Raw genomic sequence first — 20,720 nt, forward strand, 5'->3', positions numbered from 1 at the left:
TTCAAACACACTCATTATATCACACTGGTGATCGACGCACACTCGATGTGTGCGCAATTGATCATAAAAAAATCACCTGCTCTCACTTTATTATTTTAGAGATGCTTGTCATTTTAACAAAATTACTTTGACCAAAAAAAAAAAAAAAGGATTTTAGCTCTAACAAATATTACCGGCCGTATTTTTTAAAATTTTTTTGGTAAGTACGAGGATTTAAACACAAGATCTCTTACTTACAATCCCTCGCACAGATCATATCAAGTACACTTATTACTGATGCAGCTGAAAATGAGGAAAAATTATCAGGGCGTACACATGCATTAATTGAAGCTATTGATTTCGACAAAATTAAGGCTGAAAGATCACTAGAGACAAAAGTGGTGGTTTCAGCAGTCACACTCGAAATATTATGCATTATGATCGACTACTCAACTTAATTAAAATGACTGATCCTCGATCGTTGACAAAGAAAGTACTCTCCTACAATTTGGACGTCAATCCTTTCCAGTTTCTGCTTTTCATGTCATGTACAGTTGAATGTCGTTTTAGTGTTTAGTCACGAAATCTCTTTTCCAGATCACGAGGATCACCATGGCTGGCGTAAGTTTTGATACCATTACTGAGTCACTGATGCCCATTGGCGTGAATTGGCAAAGCAAATTGTCGTAACTTGTATTCTTCCCTGGCCTGTGGAGTCATCGATGAGAACATATTAGACGCCCTGACAACGTTACTGTGCGACTGTGTTGAGTATCCAATTAGCGACCGCTATGCTTTCTAGAATCGTTAATACCAACATTCTTTCCGCTTTTCTTGTTCAACTGCGTCATTTTGACTTGACATATTATTAGCATATCATGGATAAATGATTATCATACACTAGAGAACCGTTTCGTACAATTTTATTACAATCAGAAACCATAATACTAGGCTTATGCATACATACATACATATATATATATATATATATAATTAATTTTTTTTACACTGACAGTATATATACTGTCAACGTTAGATGAATGATAACTATGCAAAATTTGAATTTGAAATTCAATTTTTGCACATGCGTCATGAGTCCAACGGTGATAGTGTATGTACTGTCAGTGTATATATATATATATATATATAGGTTTTGTCCACCACTGAGCAGCATCATTCCACATCAAAATTACAGGTGAAACCTCTCACCAACCCTTTAATCTTTCATCTCAAGAACTCGAAATGATGCATCCCAAGTATTATGAGCTCCCCTCCACTGATCTACTAATTCGGTTTTGTTACAAATTGGGATTAACTAATGAGGTAATACAGGGAAATGCATCTCTAAAGATGAGTACGATCATAATCATATACTAATTAAGAAACTTTGAAACAAATGGTCTTCCATGCATCCTATACTAATACTACTAGCTTTTATGTCTCGGCCAATCAGTACTATTGTAATCAAGTGAGTAATTAGTTGAATCCGCAATGCGTGACAACTATTTTAAATATGCAAAGGATTTAATTATAATCAGGTAGGGTATCTTAATGCAATTCTACCACATTATGTTATGTAATTTAACTTCCTTTGTACTACACTTTGCTTCCTTAAAAGTCCATGTCTTCTCCGGACAGCAGGGACACCTGACCAAGTAAAGATTTATGTTGTAGATATCAAGCTTGTGTATAAATTAACATTTGTGAATAAGTAAGGTCACTACCAAACTGACGTGCATTTTGGAGGTTAGCTTTTATCTTCATTAGTTTGTCCGACTATGCCGGCCACCCTATTAATCCAATAAATAATGTCCTAATCATCTGATTACCCACTTAGAGGGTGACTATTACAATTGGTCGTCCCATCCATGCTACTTTACCTTCCAAAAAAAAATGGCCTGCATCATTCTATAAAATTAATTAGCTGCCCTTTTTGAAATCACAGTCTCCACTCCACTACTCCTAGCTTCCTCCTTGTCCACCTCCTCCGACCGTCCTGACACTGACCATCAAAGTCAATGTTCAAAGGAGGGTTCGACATAGTTCGTCGTGGGGCTATTGAGATAATGCAACCCCATGAACAATGGGATAGTAGTTACGCCAGTCTTGGATTTCCTGGCGGCGGCAGTAATTCCATCCCTTGCACAAAACCCATGATTGACAATCGAGGCATCAACCATCTAGAGCGAAATCATCGTGATTTTCCTCAGTGGGTTCAGCAAGTCACCGAGCAACTTGTCGAAAACCAGCCAGAAACCGGATTGTCGGAAAGCTTGCAGACCTCTGAGAACAACATCGTTCCGGCACTGTTGGGCGAATTGAGACCTGCAAAGTCCGCTAGGAGAAATCCCACTGAAAGCGCCGGACAGCAACATCAGTGGTTTGCTGAGCTTGGGGACCAAATCACTAACTTCAGCAACGACGCCAAAGGAGGATCAACGGCTAAAGGATCAGACGACCAAAGCTTGAACTTAATGACACTGCTGTTGGAGTGCGCCGTTGCTATATCGGTTGATAATATCGCTGAAGCCCATAGAATGTTGCTTGAGCTAACGCAAATGGCCACCCCTTACGGGCCTTCTTGTGCTGAAAGAGTAGTGGCTTATTTTGCCAAGGCCATGGCTAGTAGGGTTGTCAACTCTTGGCTGGGGATGTGCTCGCCCTTGATCAACTACAAAAGTATACATGGCTCTTTCCAAGTCTTCAACAACATTGCACCCTTCGTCAAGTTCGCACATTTCACTTCTAACCAATCAATCCTCGAGGCATTCCACCGTCGCGACGGTGTTCATATTATTGATCTTGACATCATGCAAGGCTTGCAATGGCCGGCTCTATTTCACATCCTCGCGACGAGAATGGAGGGCCCTCCGCACGTTAGGATGACCGGGATGGGGACTTCAATGGAGCTTCTGATCGAGACGGGGAAGCAACTCTCTAATTTCGCAAAACGCCTGGGAATGTCCTTCGAGTTCCATCCGATTGCAAGGAAATTCGGAGATGTTGATGCCTCGATGTTTCAAATTCGAAGAGGAGAAGCTGTTGCCGTGCATTGGCTACAACATTCCTTGTACGATGCCACGGGGCCCGATTGGAAAACAATGAGACTCCTCCAACAGTTATCACCGAGGGTGATTACGCTAGTCGAGCAAGAAATAGCCCATGCTGGTTCCTTCTTGGACCGATTCGTCGGTTCGCTTCACTACTACTCCACCATTTTTGACTCTCTCGGAGCTTACTTGCAAAGCGATGACTCGAGCCGCCATCGCATCGAACACGGCCTGCTGTATAGGGAAATCAACAATATTTTGGCCATTGGAGGACCAGCTAGAAGCGGAGAGGATAAATTCAGGCATTGGAGAAGTGAACTCCTGAAAAATGGCTTCATGCAGATGCCCATGAGTACCAACTCCATGGCCCAAGCACAACTGATACTCAACATGTTCCCTCCGTCTCACGGTTATAGCCTCGCGCAAGGAGATGGAACTCTGAGGATTGGTTGGAAAGATACGAGCTTGTATTCAGTTTCTGCATGGACTTCTCCTGCTTCTAGATAGCTCAACCTGTGCATTCTACAAAAGTTATAAATTAGTTGTTATACGCTGCCTTAGAGTTTAGAATCCTGCCATGGTCATTGTCTCGTCTCAGAATCTTAAATTCTTGAACTGGGACTTGTGAGAGCTGGTCAGTAGATCACCGACTTATACTTTGCAATCTTTGCCATTTGATGAGAACCAACGAATTATGGGAGAACGATGGACCGGCCGGCATACTTCGTCGTTGAGGCCCTTACTCCCGATCGGATCAAGATTAAACTCAACAAAATATCTTAACCACCAAACAAAAGATAGAAAATTAAATAAGTTAACCTCTTAACTTATATAGTAACAAACTCGGGCTTCGGTTGTTGAGATCTTTCGCTAATCCCCAAACTTTTGTGCTCAAATTATAATTATCAAATCAAATAATAGGTGACTTTCCTTCAAAGTTGGAATGGGCTAATTTTCCAATGACTTATGGCTTCTGTTTAATTTGCCCAATCAGAAAATATGGGCTGAAATGCGATTCCATTTGTTTCCCGGACCACTTCAGTTATAAAAATGCGGATATTCGCTAGGCAAAGGCAGGCAGAAGATCCTGGCTCAACGCTTACCCTTCCCTATAAAAGCTCAATATCTCCTATTAAATCAAATCAAAAATAGAGAGAGAAGTCAAAGTTTCATAGGTTCTTTCCCTTTTTTTTTTAAAGCCAAAGGTTCATAGGTTCCAAAAAAAAATACACATTGTCTTTTTTTTTTTCTATCTTTCTTAATTGTATCCGATAAACTGTTAATTCTATTAATTCATAATTAAAAAATGATCGTGTTTGATTATGATTAAAAAAATAAAAAATAATTATGTTTTATAACAATTTTAAAATATATCATGTAGACATGAGAGTAATGAAAATATGATATTTTACTGAATTAAATGCCTAAGTTTTAAAAACATTTACTTATCTCAATGCATACAAATATCACTTAAATAAGGAATAAATATTAAGAAAAATAAGAAATCATCGATAACGGCGTGTTGAACAAAAACAAATTGTGAGGTAAAAACCTTTTTAGGGGTAATTTGGAAATGAGACAAATTAAGATAGAATTGTAAATGAGTCGAATCGAGTCTAGTATCTCATATTTGAACTCTGTTCGTTAAGCTACTCGAACAAAACTCGTGTTCGTTCAACAATATTTGAGTTCCAAATCCGTGTTCATATTTGGTTTGTTAAGCAAAATCCCAATTTAAGTTCGAGCTCGAATTCGACTTGTTTAACATAAACGAGCCATTCGCGAATAATTAGACCCATGTTTGCGAACAATTAAACCTAGAATTAGGAATACAATATTAACTATAAGTTTTGTGAAATAATAATTAGGCTCATGTTCGCAAACGATTGTTTAAATTTGCAAATGAGCTTTTGTTCGTTCGATTACTCTTCGAGCTAAAATATTTGTTTGAACTCGCCTCATATAAAATTTTGAACGAGCCGTTATTAAACACGAATGAGTCTAAATGAGCTGAACTAACGGACAGTTCAATTCGTTTAATAGTCCTAATTTGATTGGATCTGGGGAAAAAGATGATTGAACGGCAAAGCAAATCTAGCAGTCTTTCGAGCCACCAACTCCCACATTCTTGAAGTTGTTTGGATCGGGAGTTTTTTTTTTAAAAATATAGTTTTTCACATAAAACGCTACAATAATACATCCCATAGCACTTAAAATGGAATCTTAGATATAACTAACAAAACTCATCAAAAAAAAAAAAAGATATACCTAACAAAACACTAAAAAACATTTAAAAAGAAAACCGTCAACTCTTTTTTCCTCTATCCACCACTATCACCATCATCTCTCTTTTCTCTTTTCTCTTCTCTTCGGTCTTCTCGTTCACCATCATCACCGCTCCTTCTTCCTCTCTCTAGCACCACCATCGATGCCTTCACTAGCCCCACCACCATCTACTCTTTTCCCAATTCTTTCTCTCTTCCTCTTCTTCTTCCTTCACTCATCTCTTGATCCCCTTTCCTCCTTGCTCGCAACTAGATTGATAGTCGTGACCAAGGAAAAGGGAGGAGGGGAGTAAAAATGAGTGGGGCAGTGCTATTGTCTGGTGACTAAGGAGATGTTAGGTGGTTATGGTAGAGAAGAAAAAAAAAAGATTTTAAAAAGATCTTAATAAAATTTTAAATTTTAAAAATACCCCCAGCATACATCTACAGTCATATGTACTCTATATTTTATCGTTTGAAACCAAAACTAAAACTAAAATCATGTTATCGTTTGGAAAAAAAAAACCAAAACGAAAAATCCTAATTCCTCTATCTCTTTTCATGGTTTAGGCAATATTCTCTTATTGTCACACCTAGTTTTTAGTCAATATGTTGTAGGGTTTTTTCAAGTAGTGCCTCAATGGCTTTCAAAGTTTTACTAGTATTACGTGACAGTAAAATTAGATCGTCAAAATATATTAAATATAAAAGAGGATAATAAATGTACATATGTATTATGAAGGAGATCATTACTGCTTTAGGTAGGGCTGGAAAATTAATTTCTTAAAATCATGTACGTTTGTTCCAAAAAACACCACATCACCGCATGTTAACGTCTAATCCTACTGAAAACAGCTTAATCATTTCTTTCGATTCATTTTATTATTCATAATTCAAGAACATAGAAAAATATGCTAAATTTTATTATTCACAATTTTTTTTTAGGGTGTTATTCACAATTCAAGCGCATCAGAAACATTCAACATTACTCGTAAAGTTTACCCTAAGTGAAGGGAAAAAAGAAACATAAGAAAGCAATAGACATATAATCATGGAGGAGTGAAAAGAAAAGTACAAAAAAACAAAAAAATATCAGCGCCACCTGCTTTCCCCTTGTTTTCCCTATCCCCACCCTCACGAACCTCTCTAATCAATCGACCTATCTTTTTTCTCTCGCTCTTACTTTCTCTCTCTCTCTCACACACACACACACCGCGCATTGCTTTTCCACACACACACACACGTCCATCTTTTTTTTTTTTTTTGTACGAATAAACAGATTACTCTTTTTTAATCTCTATATCTGTGTCTCTCCCCGACTCTGATCCCTCAATTCTCGCTTGTTTGTCCCCCTAATTTCTTCGTCATTCTTTCATTCGTTAATTTCAAAGTAGAAGGAAAAAAAAACAGATTTAATTCCTATTTATGTTTAGGTACACATATATAGGTTCATACATTGATTATATTTTATTGTTCGACCAATGACGATAGTCGAATTAGGGTTTGGAATCACCGTCATCAATTTTTGAAGATTTAGGGCTCGTATTCGTTGAAGGATGTAGTTGAATTTTCTTGATCGACAATTTCTAGGTTTTTTTGTTTTGTAATTCTCAATTGTAGTTTCGATATTGAATCGATGTTCTTGGATCCGACACCGTCGGTGGTGGCATTTTTGGTGAACAATTGGGGTTAATTTTCGGCTGGATTTTTAGCATTTCTCCTCCCCCTACCCGCGGTCGTTTGGTTGAGTGGAATCGGGTGATAATTCCAGTGCCAAAGAGCTTTTAACTGCTGGGGGTATTGATAGAAATCTTTATTGGAAGGGATTATTATTGACAATTGAATCAGTATGGATCATGTGGTTGGTGGTAAGTTTAAGCTGGGGAGGAAAATTGGGAGCGGCTCTTTTGGTGAGCTTTATCTAGGTACGCCTCATTAAATTTTTGTCTAAGCTGGGTTGCTTTATCTTCTTTTATTTTTCCCTTATAATTTATATTTTCTCTTTTTTGATTCTCATGCTAGCTCAATTTTACTGACCATATGTTTTTCTGGACTGATCCAGGTGTCAATATACAGAACGGAGAAGAAGTGGCTATCAAGCTGGTAGGTTCACTTTTGCTATCTGTTTTTTCCTTTTTTTAGTCTAGTTATTTAATATTTAGAACTTCTTTTGTGGTAAAGTTACTGGTGTTGTGTTGGGTAAAAATATTAGGCTAAACTTGATATTTGATGCATTGATCTCTGTCATCTATAGTGGAAATTTTTATGTAATTTGTATGTTGAGTAGATTAAAATTTTTACATAGACTAATTGCAGTTCTTTTATTCAAAATTGGGACTAGATGGCCTAGATTTGCTTACCTTTATCTTTTGATACTTCACAAGTAATCTCTGTTTTGAAGCTTAGGATTTTGTAGGGGACTAGGATGTTCATATTCTTACGAATTTTGTTGCTGTTACTTTGATAACAGGAATCTGTGAAGACCAAGCACCCTCAACTTCACTATGAGTCTAAAATATACATGCTTCTCCAAGGAGGAAGTAACTCTCTCTCTCTCTCTCTCTCACACACACACACACACACACACACACACACACTCACTCATACTTACATTGTCTGCCCGTAGTTGGTGTTTTATTTCTTGTGCAACTTAATTATATGTTAATAGTACATTTGAATTACCAACAAGTAGAGGTAATCTTGAAGCCGTTTTTTTCTGCTTGATTTAGTACAAGTTACCCTGGCAACACATTAGACTAAGTGTGATGATATTTTCCTTGTATGGAGGATTAATTTACTTCTTTGCACTTGGTGTTTTCGTTTTGTAAATTCTAAAATGGTGTCTTGACATAAATTCATTTTAATTTTGGTTGCATGGAAGAAGGATTGAGTTATGAGACATATTAATCTGATTATCTTTGTATTTTCCATTCTGGCAAAGCTGGGATTCCCAACCTGAAATGGTTTGGAGTTGAGGGCGAGTACAATGTGATGGTTATTGACCTTCTTGGGCCAAGTTTGGAAGACCTCTTTAATTATTGCAATAGGAAGTTCTCCCTGAAAACAGTATTGATGCTTGCAGATCAGCTGGTAAGTTATTGTATATCTTGTATGTTTTAATGGATATATCTCCTTACCAGCCAAATGATCTTTTTGTTGTCTTATTACTTTTTCAGATTAATAGAGTTGAATACATGCACTCAAGAGGATTTCTTCATCGTGATATTAAGCCTGACAACTTTTTGATGGGCTTAGGGCGCAAAGCAAACCAGGTGGTCTTTTTATTTTAGTTTTGGTTTTTTGGCTACTTTTTAGTTTAGCTCTGCAAAACCTTTTACTTTGTCATGATGATTAAGTTGAAGTTGTTATATTATTGATTTTGGATAAGCTTTTGCCATGTATGTGAAGTTTTTCCCCATATCGCCTCATTCAGGCCTAAAAATTGAGAGTCAATTATTGGCAGCGGTATTTATGAGGATTTTGTATTGCTTTATGTTTATCTTTGTGTTTCTTCCTTGTCTTGCATGTGCAAAGAATTTGGACCCTTAAGGTGTATTAGCGCATGTCTTTTACTGAATAAAGTCATATGAATTCTGTTTGGGTGCTGCCAAGTTCTTACTAGTTTCTGAATAATTTGTTTGTGTAGGAGCTGATAGTTTTTTGCCTAGTTGTCTGTTTTGAATATTCAGTGAAATGTTAGAATTCAGCTTCTTCTTTGAATCATTGTTGAACCTCACCTTGAGATGACTTGGTTGAATGCTATATGCACGAATCCTTTGGTTGGAGTCAAAACTTTGGCAGTTTGGCTACATTGATTGCTGTAGATGGTGCTTCTGGTATTGTGTCATATATTTGTCTGCATGTCTTAATAAAACCCCTTTTGGAGTTGTTGAAATAAGAGTGTATGATTGCTTTACGTAAACTTCATAATATCAAAATATTGGATCATGTATGAGATGGACTTTAAATAATTGCATATGAAACCTTAGCAGCAATGGAATTTTCAGAAAATGTGGTTTCAGGGATGGCAAAGGTTTGAGAATTCTACTGTTCATGTTTCTGTTTGTGTTTATATTCTTAGTGGGAATTTCTGTTTCCTTAATAATTTTCTCAATATATCTGGTAATGTCTGTGCTTAGCAATGTTCTTACTTCTATGCAGGTTTACATCATTGACTTTGGCTTAGCCAAGAAATATAGGGATTTGCAGACTCACAAGCACATACCATACAGGTATCAGTTTATCTTGCAGGTTCTACCTGTTTTACCCGTCTCTATCTTTTACTTGGTTCTTATAGGAAAACTAGCTTGCGGAATTTATGCATAAAAGGCTAGGTTGGAGTGGCGTTGGGCTATGGTTATGTGAATGCTTTTTGGATTGTGGTAGTTGCTGAGTTAAATCAAAATAGAAAGTTATATATAGCCTGGATGAGCAGTAGAGTGCAATAGTGAATTGTAGCCTTTTCTGGTTCAATAATTATTGCTTTGAGTTGTATGCGATCTAAGTTTGTCTTTGGTTGATATAAACTGCCGTTTCTAGGAATCTTATGCCAGTATTTTCTTCTCACGTTTTTTACCTATGAATTGGATATAGTGAAATGCAACTTGGCTTTGATGAGATTATGTATTCACAACCATGGAGCATTTATAATTCTTAGAATGAATTTGAAGAATGTTTTTTATCCCTTTTTTTTTTCCTGGAGGGAGGGGGGTTGGTTGGGGCCTGGAGTCGGTTTAACTGTTGGATTTATCAAAATGTATATACTTTGACTATGCCTTCTTGTCTAAACACTTGATATGTGGTGTATTATTTGCAGTTGTTATTGAATCTAGCAATTTTTTGTCAGATAAATCTATTTGTGATTTAGTTTAATGCTGAGTTTATAATGATTTCTCTTTCCTGTTGGCCTTTATTACTGACTCTCAGATCTTCTTGACATTCTGTTTCAGAGAGAACAAGAACCTCACAGGCACAGCTCGATATGCTAGTGTTAACACACACCTAGGAGTTGGTAATTTGTGCAGTCGCTTTAGACATCCAAGACTCGGTTTACTTTCATGCTTGCGTTTGAGGAACCTGATTTAATTCTGGCCTATTTTGTGTAGAACAAAGCAGGAGGGATGATCTGGAATCTCTTGGCTATGTACTTATGTACTTTCTGAGAGGAAGGTTGGATTGGAGAACTGCTGCTTTTTTATTATTTTTTATTTATATAATTGCCCATTCTTTTTGGAACATCTTGGGGTTGGGGAAGAAGTCGTGGGTGTGGAAGGGGACGTGTTGGGATGGCTTTTGGGACATTACCTTTATATGGTTGATTTTAAGTTTTTGTACTTGTGTGGATGGATTTTCTGATTCTTTTTCCCTTTTCTCGCATTAGCCTTCCTTGGCAGGGTCTGAAAGCTGGCACCAAAAAGCAAAAATATGACAAGATTAGTGAGAAGAAGATGCTAACCCCTATTGAGGTGCTTCTCATGAACTATAATTGCATGTCTATGAAATGCCTGTCACATAAAGTATGTTTTACTTCTGGCATGTGGTAAGAGGTCTCTAGCCAGATCATTCAGCAGGATTCGAGCCCAATACTACTTTTTGTGATCTGCACTAACTTAGTTTGGATCATTACTTGCTAACATCTGCGCTTATGATTGTTTCCAGGTGATTGTTGATTCATTAACGGATTTTTGACTTATTGTCGTCCAATGCGAATTCCATTTGAGTCAAATGAAGGGATTTTTTTAATAACATGTATTAAAAAAAATTGTCCTAGTCGGTTGCTTCACAGTTTTCACTACTCGCTGCCAGATGCTTTTGACATTTCGGTTCCCCTACTTTCCTACCATATTAATTAGCTTCAATTGGAACAACATAGGATCATATTATCAAAAGGAGTATCCTCCCCATAGTTTTCAGGCATTTTCAGTATCCTGTTCAGTTAATCTGCTTTAGAGATCGGCATATGATATAGTCGACAAAACTAATATATTAGTTGACTACAGATGCAATTATGTTTCACAGGTCCTATGCAAATCACATCCATCAGAGTTCATATCATACTTCCATTATTGCCGATCATTACGTTTTGAAGACAAACCAGATTACTCATATTTGAAGAGGCTTTTCCGAGACTTATTTATCCGTGAAGGTATATCAATTTGCTGCATGATTCTGTTTTCTAATTTTACGGTAAATCCATTCTTCATATGGTTAATTTTTACATGTTTTGCTACCGTATTGTTCTGTTAGTGGATTTTTAGATACTTGAAATATCTTGCTTTCTAACCTGATTTTGTCCTTTGGTGCTATAGGTTACCAATTTGACTATGTTTTTGATTGGACGATATTGAAGTATCCTCAAATTGGTGCTAGTTCTAGAGGAAGGGTAGTTTCTTCTGTTTGATTTACTTGTCTTCAAGTAATGTGACTAAAACTGTTCTTGTAGCAAAATAATTTCGTCCTGTCTGACTATTAATCATTGCATTAGAATCCTAGTGGGTCTGCTGGAATGAATGCTGGACCATCTGCAGAGAGACCAGGAAGGACATCGGGTAAGCAGCTACAAGTAGAAATTATGGTCGTATCTTAATATAGGTACCCTTTGACAGAACTGTGGAAATTGTAGGGTGCAAATATCTTGCTTTCTTATGATACAATGCTCTCCTAGTTGCTAGTTTATGCATGCTAATTCTTTTCTTCTGCTAATACTGACTTCTGAAGTTTTGTAATTGTTTGGATTATGGGGTTTTGCTTGTTTAATCTAGTTGGGCAAGATATTCGAGATAGATTCTCTGGTGCTGTGGAAGCTTTTTCTAGACGAAATGCTTCTAGTGCTGGTCGGCATGCTGAGCACTCAAGGCACAGATCAGACGATATACCTTCATCTAAGGATGTGGTATGGCCTTCCTCTTTGATTGATAATTTTGTCTCTGTGCATATGCATTTGCATGCTTTCTCTCTCTCTCTCACACACACACAGGCGCAAAATGAGTCCCAGATTCCACGTGCATGTCTAACCACTCAGTTTGGATAATAAAATTCACATGTTGTAATTAGAGGTGGCAAATCAACCCACTTAATTAAATTTACCCATACCCACCCATGAATAGATGGGTATGGGTATCTTAAATTTTTGTATATGGGTATAAATGGGTTACCCAATAATACCCATTTATTGTATATGGGTATAAATGGGTATTATTGGGTAACCCATCAAACCCAATTAACCCATTTAAAATTCTCTTCCCCCCAAGTCTCTTCTTTTCTCCCACCCATTTTTTTTTCAAAATTTTCATTTTGTCATGTTGTTAACTACTTTTGTTTTATTATTATTATTATTATTATTATTATTATTTTCAAAATTTTCGTTTTGTCATGTTGTTAACTACTTTTGTTATTATTATTATTATTATTATTATTATTATTATTATTATTATTATTATTGTTGTTGTTATTGTTGTTGTTGTTTGTTGGTTTTATCTTATTATTTTATTTTCTCTTAGTTTGTTAACTTGCTTATTTTTCAGTATTACTAATTTATGATAAATTTTAGCCTATTTTCTTATCTTTCTAAAATGAAAATTTAAATTTATATATGAAAAAAATGTTAAGGGTTCAAAATTTTTGGATTAAGTTTTTATATTAATTTTTATAGTACTTAGTTCAAATTTTGATATTCTTATTATTCAATTATTAAATAATAGGTAATTTTGTGATATAGAGTATAAATGAAAAAAAATTGGTAATTAAGTTTATTGAACATTATAAATAAATATTTAAAACTAATGATGGATACAAAGAGTGGTATAAATTGATAACTTAGTTTGCAAAAATGAATTTAAATGAGTTTACAAAAAGTTAAAATAAATGGGTTATAAATGGGTAATTGGGTTACCCAATTCATTTTTTGACTTACCCATTTATACCCATCTAATTAAATGGGTATAAATGAGTTGACTCACTTATACCCATTACCCATTTTACCCAATCCAAACCCGTCCAAATCACCCATTTTGACACCTCTAGTTGTAATTATATACTCGGGGGATATGAGAAAAGGACATACTTTCCTTTAAATCAAAATTTTGATCGTCTTGATTATGTGCAATGTATATTTGACCAATGAGGATAGTAAGCAACTTACTTGTGGACTGCTGAGTTTGGACTATAGTATTAGATATGACAATTTGGCAGCTTCTATCTTCCAAGTTGTACGTATTGTGCCCTGTATACTGCTCAGTCTGTTGGTGTGAGTTTTCATTGAACCTGGTTGCTTGCCAATTTCACTTTCCTTTGGATCTTGGGGTTGTGTGCTTCATTGATACATTCTATCTCCTTCATGCTTAAGCGAACTTATGTTAGCAATTTGGATCAAAATCGTACTTAAAAAAGTCTTGGTGTTTTTCATGACAGCAACCTGATTCAGAAAGAGGGCGAACTTCACGAAATGGCAGTTCGTCAAAAAGAGCTGCCGTTTCAAGCAGCAGACCAAGCTCCTCTGGTGAGCCCACTGACAGCCGCTCAAGCAGACTAGTGTCAAGCAGTGGTCGACTGTCAACCACGCAAAGACTTCAACCTGGGATTGAACCCAAATCAGCGTCATTTTCACGTGCTGGAGTCACAAAGGGCACTCGTGATGATCCTCTCCGTAGCTTTGAGTTTCTCTCAATCAGGAAGTGATATGGGTTTGTAAAAAGTTAAAAAGTTCCTCCCGCATCAAAATTTCAAATGGACGATTGAGTCATTATGCTCGATCAAATCATAGAATTATCGTACTCCTGTAAATGCGAAATATGTGTCTTACACCGCTAAAGCTCATCCGGCTTCTAAATGCCCATGTTCTCGTTTTTGTTCCGAGTTTCTACTTGTTGTAAACGCATTTTGGACTCATCCAAAAAGATGATGAGTTTTACATGCGGGAATTTTCTCATGTATGAAACATTGTTAGCTGTAATAAATGTTCTGATGTAACCTCGTACGGGGAAAGAATGTATTTGCTCTGTGTAAATGTTTAGTTAAACCTTGAATTCTATTGCACAAATATTGTCAAAAACCTGTTTTGTATGTTAGTGACATTGCATATGAACCAAAATCTAGAACTGGTGGTCTGGCCTACCTTTCTCACCGTGGCAAAGCTCTGAGAATGTTATAATATGTGCAACGTTGTAGTTATATCTGGGTAACATCTCGTTAAGCTTAAAATTGACTCAAGATTAGAGTGGGCAATCTTGGTAGCCGTAGCTCCTAAAGACTATTGCCTCAAACTCAGGCTCTTAAGAACATCTATCATTATAATAGCTTGTTTGGATTGCGGTTTATTTGCCAAAATATATTTGCTTACATCATCATTACAATTTCCAACGCACCTTTTTATCTTCCCAATTATCTTTTTATCTCACATACATCACATCACAAAAAGTGCTACAGTAAAAATATCTCTAATAATTCACAATCCAAACAAACCTGTACAGCAGTGCAGTAGATGCACTTTGCGTGGAACGTACTCTATGGACTCCTAATGCATTCTTTAAGGCTCGTCCTTGCCCCCTAATGCACTATGAACGTCAATATTTTATTTTTTTCTTTTTTATTATACTTTCACTCACAATGGATTACACTCCATAAAGTGTAATAGTATGGGTGCATAATTAAATCAAATATTTATTTTAATAATGCATAACTCATATCCCATAAATAAATAAAGTAATTTTTTAAAAATAATTTTGTTATTTTTAAAAAATAAAGTATTAACTTTCATTAAATTTTTTACCTTTTGGATTTTTTATTTTCTAAAAAATAATATTATTAATTTCTAAGTTTGAACAATATATCTTTTTCCAAAAATAATATATTGTTATTTTTTTCACATTTGTAGGAATACCAAAAAATGGGTAATTTGTAGGAATAACAGAAGTGGATAAATTGAGGGGATACAAATAACTTTGCACAGTTGTAGGAATATCAGAAAATGGGTAATTTGAAAAATTTTGGGGTTTTGATTTTGTGAGGAGGATGAATTTTCAATAGTTGGAGCATTTAACATGTTTGTAAAACTACTAAAATTCTCATCCATAATCACAAAATATTGAAATTTTAAAAAAATTGTGGAATGGGGTTGAGGAAAATGAGTGAGAGAGTAAAAGAAATAATAGAGTAGAATGGTAGGATATAAAAAAAAAAGGAGTGTGTTGTGTGTTTATATAAAGAATTAAAACATAACTCTTGGAAAAAAAATGAACGTTGCTGACTTTAACGTTGCTGGTATGAATTTTGACACTGGCCCATCCATTACATGCATCATCAGAATGATACGTGTGATGGGTATTACACGGCCACAATGGATCTATGTCATGACAGACATTGCACGCATCATTACACTCCGTTGCAGATGCCCTAAGAGGCCCAGACGGAGGACATTATATTCAATCGTCTTTCATATGGCCCTCCTTTCGTTATCGCTTCAATAGGAATGTTTCCCAACCCTTCCTTCTCTTTGCTTGTTCAACAAATTAGGTTAGATGCTTTCTCAAAGCCTCCTCCTCCTACCCCCACTCATTCGTGACCCTTACCCAAGGATCACTCACTCCAAAGAAACGCTCTCTCTGATTGCCATTTGCTCCCTTTTGGCGTATGCTCGTGCCAACTGATGAGAGCTTACTCTATTTCGGAGTCACTCATTTAAAATAAGCTAGAATAACAAGGGAGTTCAGGAAAAGCACGCATCAAACGTACTCTCTGGGTAAGTTGGACTTCCCTAAATGAGGCCACTTAACGCGCAACACAGACAAGAAATATTGTTCCCACAACTGTTCTGTTCCTATTATCATTTTTGCCCTTTCTCCATCAAACAAACCCAGCGTGAGCTTACTCATACCACCACCAAAACATGAGGTCAAAACACTAGGTACTTGTAAAATGTGGCTGAAAGCTGAATTCTAATGTAATCACATGGATTTCGGAACTGAATAAACGTATAGCCCAAGGCACATAATTCTACTGAAAAAAATTTCGAGCATTCTTCCTACTTAAAATCTATCACACATGGCCTCAATGTAATGAAAAACAGGGTTAGCTAACTTTGTTTTTACAAAATGGTAGGACAAATATGTGACATGTACAACTGTGAATAACTGCAGACCGTACTGCCAATCAACAATCTGGGAGGAAACACGGTAACCAATCCAAAGACAATCCCTTAGGGATTTCTAAGCGCAGCCAATCTCTTCTCCAGATCATCAATCCCCGAACTGCCAAAAAAAAAAATACAAGGGATAACTTTAGATCTATACAAAGAACTGGAAGGAGAACCAAGCTACACTTCCTACGACGATGGATAAACACCACATTGGAATACAACCTCATCAATTTATTCATGTACAATAGTGAACAGACATAATAACAGGCCAAATCTAGTATGTAAAGATCGTACTCCAGGGTGCTATGTTACTCGGACTCTTCACTATTCCTTGTGGCACTCGTGTCCAACTCTTTATTTTACACTAGGCTAGCCATATTGGCAGGACTCCCATAAGTAGAAAAACTATCAACACCTATTGAACATATTAATTTCTAGGTCATAATAGCAAAAATCCTAGCATTCCTTAAAAGAATAGTCCAATTTTCTAAAGAAATTTGTACATCAAGTTCCCCTTTATTATGTCAAAACACCCACTATGAGTGAAATGAGAAAAGGGGAAACAAGAAAAGAAAAAACTTGTCAGCTCTTGAATTCAAGGTGTTCACTTTGTTCCAAAGAGCAAAATGGTAATTTAACATAACATATCCATGTGCACGTATGCACGTCTTTGTTCGTATTCTTGTGAAAAAAATACAAGAGGAGGAATGAAAAAGAGTATAGGGATGCACCTGCTTCCATCCTCAGTGTTCTTCCCAGCAATTTTTCCCCTGGGAGCTGCTGACAACTGGAAGACAAGATGTGAAAAGTCAATTTGGCTAAAAGAGTATAAATAAGATAAACTCACACAACCACCAACCAGAAAGACGAACAAACCTGTGAGGCAACATCAACGCCAATTTCATCTAGCACCTAAAAATGTAAGATCAATGAGACATGGGCGTAAATCTCAGAAATGAGTAAAGAGATAGATATTAACACAATTAAAGCAAAATATTTGTAAATTTCAATAAACAACAATTTGCAACTAGATAGCATTTAAAATTTGATTCTCTATTTTACAGGACTCATTTGATGTCATAAATGTCAAGCAGCTTTGCATTTTAGCATACCTGGAACTCAATTTATCACTTTAAAGCACAAGCGAAGATGAAATTAAAGCCACAATGACATTCTCAAACTGCAAAGACTAGCTTTAAAGGCTTTACTTTCATGGTGATCAATTGTGACATACTCCCTCTGTCCCATTGAAAGTGTCATGCTTTCCATTTTGGGATGTCCTAAAATGTTTGTTATCTTACTAAAGTCAAAGTTACTTTTGATCTTTTTTTCCAATATTATTCCCACCTTTATCTATGTTTCATACTAAATTCAAATTTGAAATTTAAATTTTTGAGGCTAATTGTGGAAACAAATCCACTAACATCACTATCAACCACTATTCTTAAAAGTTGGAATCCCGAAATGCGACAAACATTTCAGGACGGACATCATTATGATAGCATACGCAAGTAGCCTTCCATCTGCATACATGCTTCTGTTTCTGAACTAGGTTCATATAATCAGTTGGAAACTAAAACATATCAGAAAGGCCCATCTCTTCCCATGGACATTAATTGTAGAACTTTAGCTTCATATTTTATAACTGATTTAAGTGACTTCTCCAACTAAATGATAATTTCAAACTTAAAAGTTCCCAGTTCCAAGCATATGCCCCAAAATTTTACTCAAACTAAATGAAATGCCCTAACAAGACTTACCTGATTCGTCAACTCTTCACTTTCATCTTCCGCATCATCATCATCCAGAACATCATCTATGGCATCTGACATCATCTCAGTCTAGGAGGACAAACAACATAAACATTGGTGCCAGATATGCAAGTTAATATTCCATATTATAGTTCAAAGAAATTTTACAATCTTACCGTCATGTCCATCTGCCCTGATTGCTTCTGGAACTCTTGCATTACCTTTGCCTGATTTGCTGGGGACATTTGCTACAACACAGTATATAATCATGGATGTGAGTGGGGATAAAGATAACACAAACTGACTTTGATTTCATGTTTCCCCCTATGACAGAGAAAATCATTATGTTTTTGACAATTAAATCATAACCATTTTGTTTAAAGGAGATCACATGGTGCATGCAGTAAAAAGTTTATGGTCTAGGAGAGCCTAGACCACCCTTAAAGATGACACACTGTGTTATGAAGCTACCAAAAATAAATAAATAAAACTATAATGCTATTAAAGGATCCCTTGCCCCCTTGTTTTGTCTTGCTCAAAGGCGAGGGGGCAGGTGTCCTTGTCATTCATTCCAACTCCATGAACCATGGGTTAACCCAAAGCAAATTATGCTAAAATTAACTCTAGAATCTAGTATTTTGGAACTCTTCTCATTGAGAGGAACCAATTTCTTCTGCCTTCATAAGTCTCTCTCTCTCTGAGGGCATAATCATATGCATCTATATTTTCTCTTTACACCATAAAACATTCACAAAGTTGACATCAGCCTAACCTTATTCATTGCTGACATAGCTTTAGTAGCACCTTTCATGCCGACAGCGACCGAAGAGTGGGCAGAAATTGCCTGAAAAAATAAATACAACTTGATGAGGAATGCACTAGCCATATAGGGAATGGAAGGGTTAGAAAAATAAAGGATTTTCAGTGGTCTACCTGAGTGTGAGTAGCAATACCTCTCATTTGAGCTCGACTACCCTGCAAGTTGGCTATCTGCTGTCTCAGCCTAACCAGTTGACGTGCTAGAGTTTTGGCTGCTGCCTGGAAATTTAATAACAAAAATTAAGATGAAAATGCCAAAGACCTTTGTGGCGTATAATCTTATATGCTGTACAAAGAGACCATGAACTATAATAGGCATGAGTCTCAAGAGGCAAGGAAAAATTAGTAGAAGTGTACTGAGAGCAGCAAACCTCATTGCCTGTCTTAGCAGTTCTCTTTATCTCAGCAACAAGCTTCTTTTCCTATTTCACGGTCAAAGTTAGATATTCAACTCGAATTCTATGCAACTGAATTGTCAATAGAACTACCAAGAGGAAACTTTTGGCATACCTCTAATTGTAGTCCAGTAATTTCTCTCTCAATCCCTAAAATGAAAAAAATCCAAGTGCAACGGAAATCACAATTGTGGAATTTTAACTAATCTGACAAACTATAACAATAAAAATAAACAAGGAAGACTAGAAGCAGAAGTATATTCTCATTTTTGCCTCATTAGATGGTGCTCTTTATTCAGCAAAAAGATGATCTATAAGAGGGTAAACTGCACAATGGCAAAGGTGTCAAGTTTAAGAAATTCTGACCAAATAGCAACAAGACTTGCACCACTAAGGAAATTTGAGACTTTTCAACTCTTAGCAATACTGTCAAGCGCAGACATCAGATGATGATACTGCATCTTCTCCTCAACTTATATTCCTTGACCCCAGTTTAAGACTCTAACCATTATTAGGTCATAAAGAATTTTACTGCATCATCATGACACGGTAACCTTTACTTTGGCTTGTGCCTTTTGGCCTGAAACTTAAATAGAAAACATACCTCTATTTTATCTATTAACAGGGATGATTGGAAAATTACTACTATCACAATCTCTATGCTAATCAAAAATAAGATTAAGAATGAGATTTTGAGAAGCAGAGATATTGATACAACCTCTGGTGGCATTGGTCATTTCTCTTTTGCTCTGTCGCAGAGCCTCTGCAAATCAAACCAAATACAAATCCATTATTAGAGAGCATGAATTAGCATTAATATCCGATCTCAAGCAAAACAGATTTGAAAAAAGAAAAGAGTGAAAAACCAAAGACCACTAGTAGTACAATGACTCAACCCATAAAAGAGTTCACAAGTCAACCCATAAAAGAGTTCGTCATATACCCATAAAAGGAAAAGGGAAGACTATAGAGAATTTTGATCAGAAGAATTAGACGACACCAAACTCGAGAGAATTAAGAATGGGCGCTGAAAAGGAACCTTTGGCGGTGGGCTTCTTTGAGAAGATGTTCATTGATGTTACTTTTTTTTTTTTGCCTCTTTCTTTAATTTTGATCCTCCAGATAAAAGATATTTGTTTTGCCGGCAACAGATGTGTCAGGCGGGTGGCGAAAGTGACACGGAGAAGTGATTCCTCGGCGGTGGGCGTGGGGGGTTTGTTCTAACTTCTTTCCAACTCCTGCAACTTCGCACGGAAGACTTTACACTGTTTGATCAACAGGAAAAGGGAACGAAAGTGAAGGATAACTTTCCTCCCTGTACGTTTTGTACG

The 20,720-nt window shown here is 36.4% G+C and overlaps 3 protein-coding genes across 3 annotated transcripts; 2 read left to right on the forward strand and 1 right to left on the reverse strand.

The window, feature by feature from the left end:
- The first annotated feature begins 1,997 nt into the window (after positions 1-1,997).
- On the forward strand, positions 1,998-3,536 carry LOC113774043 (protein SCARECROW-like). The gene has a single exon (XM_027318620.1). The coding sequence runs from the start codon at positions 1,998-2,000 to the stop codon at positions 3,534-3,536; it is 1,539 nt and encodes a 512-aa protein (XP_027174421.1).
- A 2,971-nt stretch (positions 3,537-6,507) lies between these two features.
- On the forward strand, positions 6,508-14,381 carry LOC113757621 (casein kinase 1-like protein 10). The gene is made up of 14 exons (XM_027300796.1): positions 6,508-7,218; positions 7,356-7,396; positions 7,764-7,833; positions 8,235-8,383; positions 8,470-8,565; positions 9,455-9,525; positions 10,243-10,304; positions 10,399-10,462; positions 10,674-10,758; positions 11,312-11,438; positions 11,602-11,675; positions 11,778-11,841; positions 12,055-12,185; positions 13,703-14,381. Exons 1-14 carry the CDS (start codon positions 7,143-7,145, stop codon positions 13,967-13,969), a joined length of 1,377 nt encoding a protein of 458 aa, XP_027156597.1. The 5' UTR covers positions 6,508-7,142; the 3' UTR covers positions 13,970-14,381.
- A 1,837-nt stretch (positions 14,382-16,218) lies between these two features.
- Positions 16,219-20,699, reverse strand: LOC113751631 (vacuolar protein sorting-associated protein 2 homolog 3). Its single transcript, XM_027295705.1, has 11 exons — positions 20,429-20,699; positions 20,108-20,152; positions 19,505-19,539; positions 19,366-19,416; positions 19,109-19,213; positions 18,948-19,019; positions 18,352-18,423; positions 18,185-18,265; positions 17,301-17,336; positions 17,156-17,211; positions 16,219-16,536 (listed from the first exon to the last, which is right to left on the reverse strand). Exons 1-11 carry the CDS (start codon positions 20,460-20,462, stop codon positions 16,485-16,487), a joined length of 639 nt encoding a protein of 212 aa, XP_027151506.1. The 5' UTR covers positions 20,463-20,699; the 3' UTR covers positions 16,219-16,484.
- Positions 20,700-20,720: the final 21 nt, after the last annotated feature.

This window comes from Coffea eugenioides, chromosome 1, assembly GCF_003713205.1.
Source record: "Coffea eugenioides isolate CCC68of chromosome 1, Ceug_1.0, whole genome shotgun sequence".
Taxonomy (NCBI): Eukaryota; Viridiplantae; Streptophyta; class Magnoliopsida; order Gentianales; family Rubiaceae; genus Coffea; species Coffea eugenioides.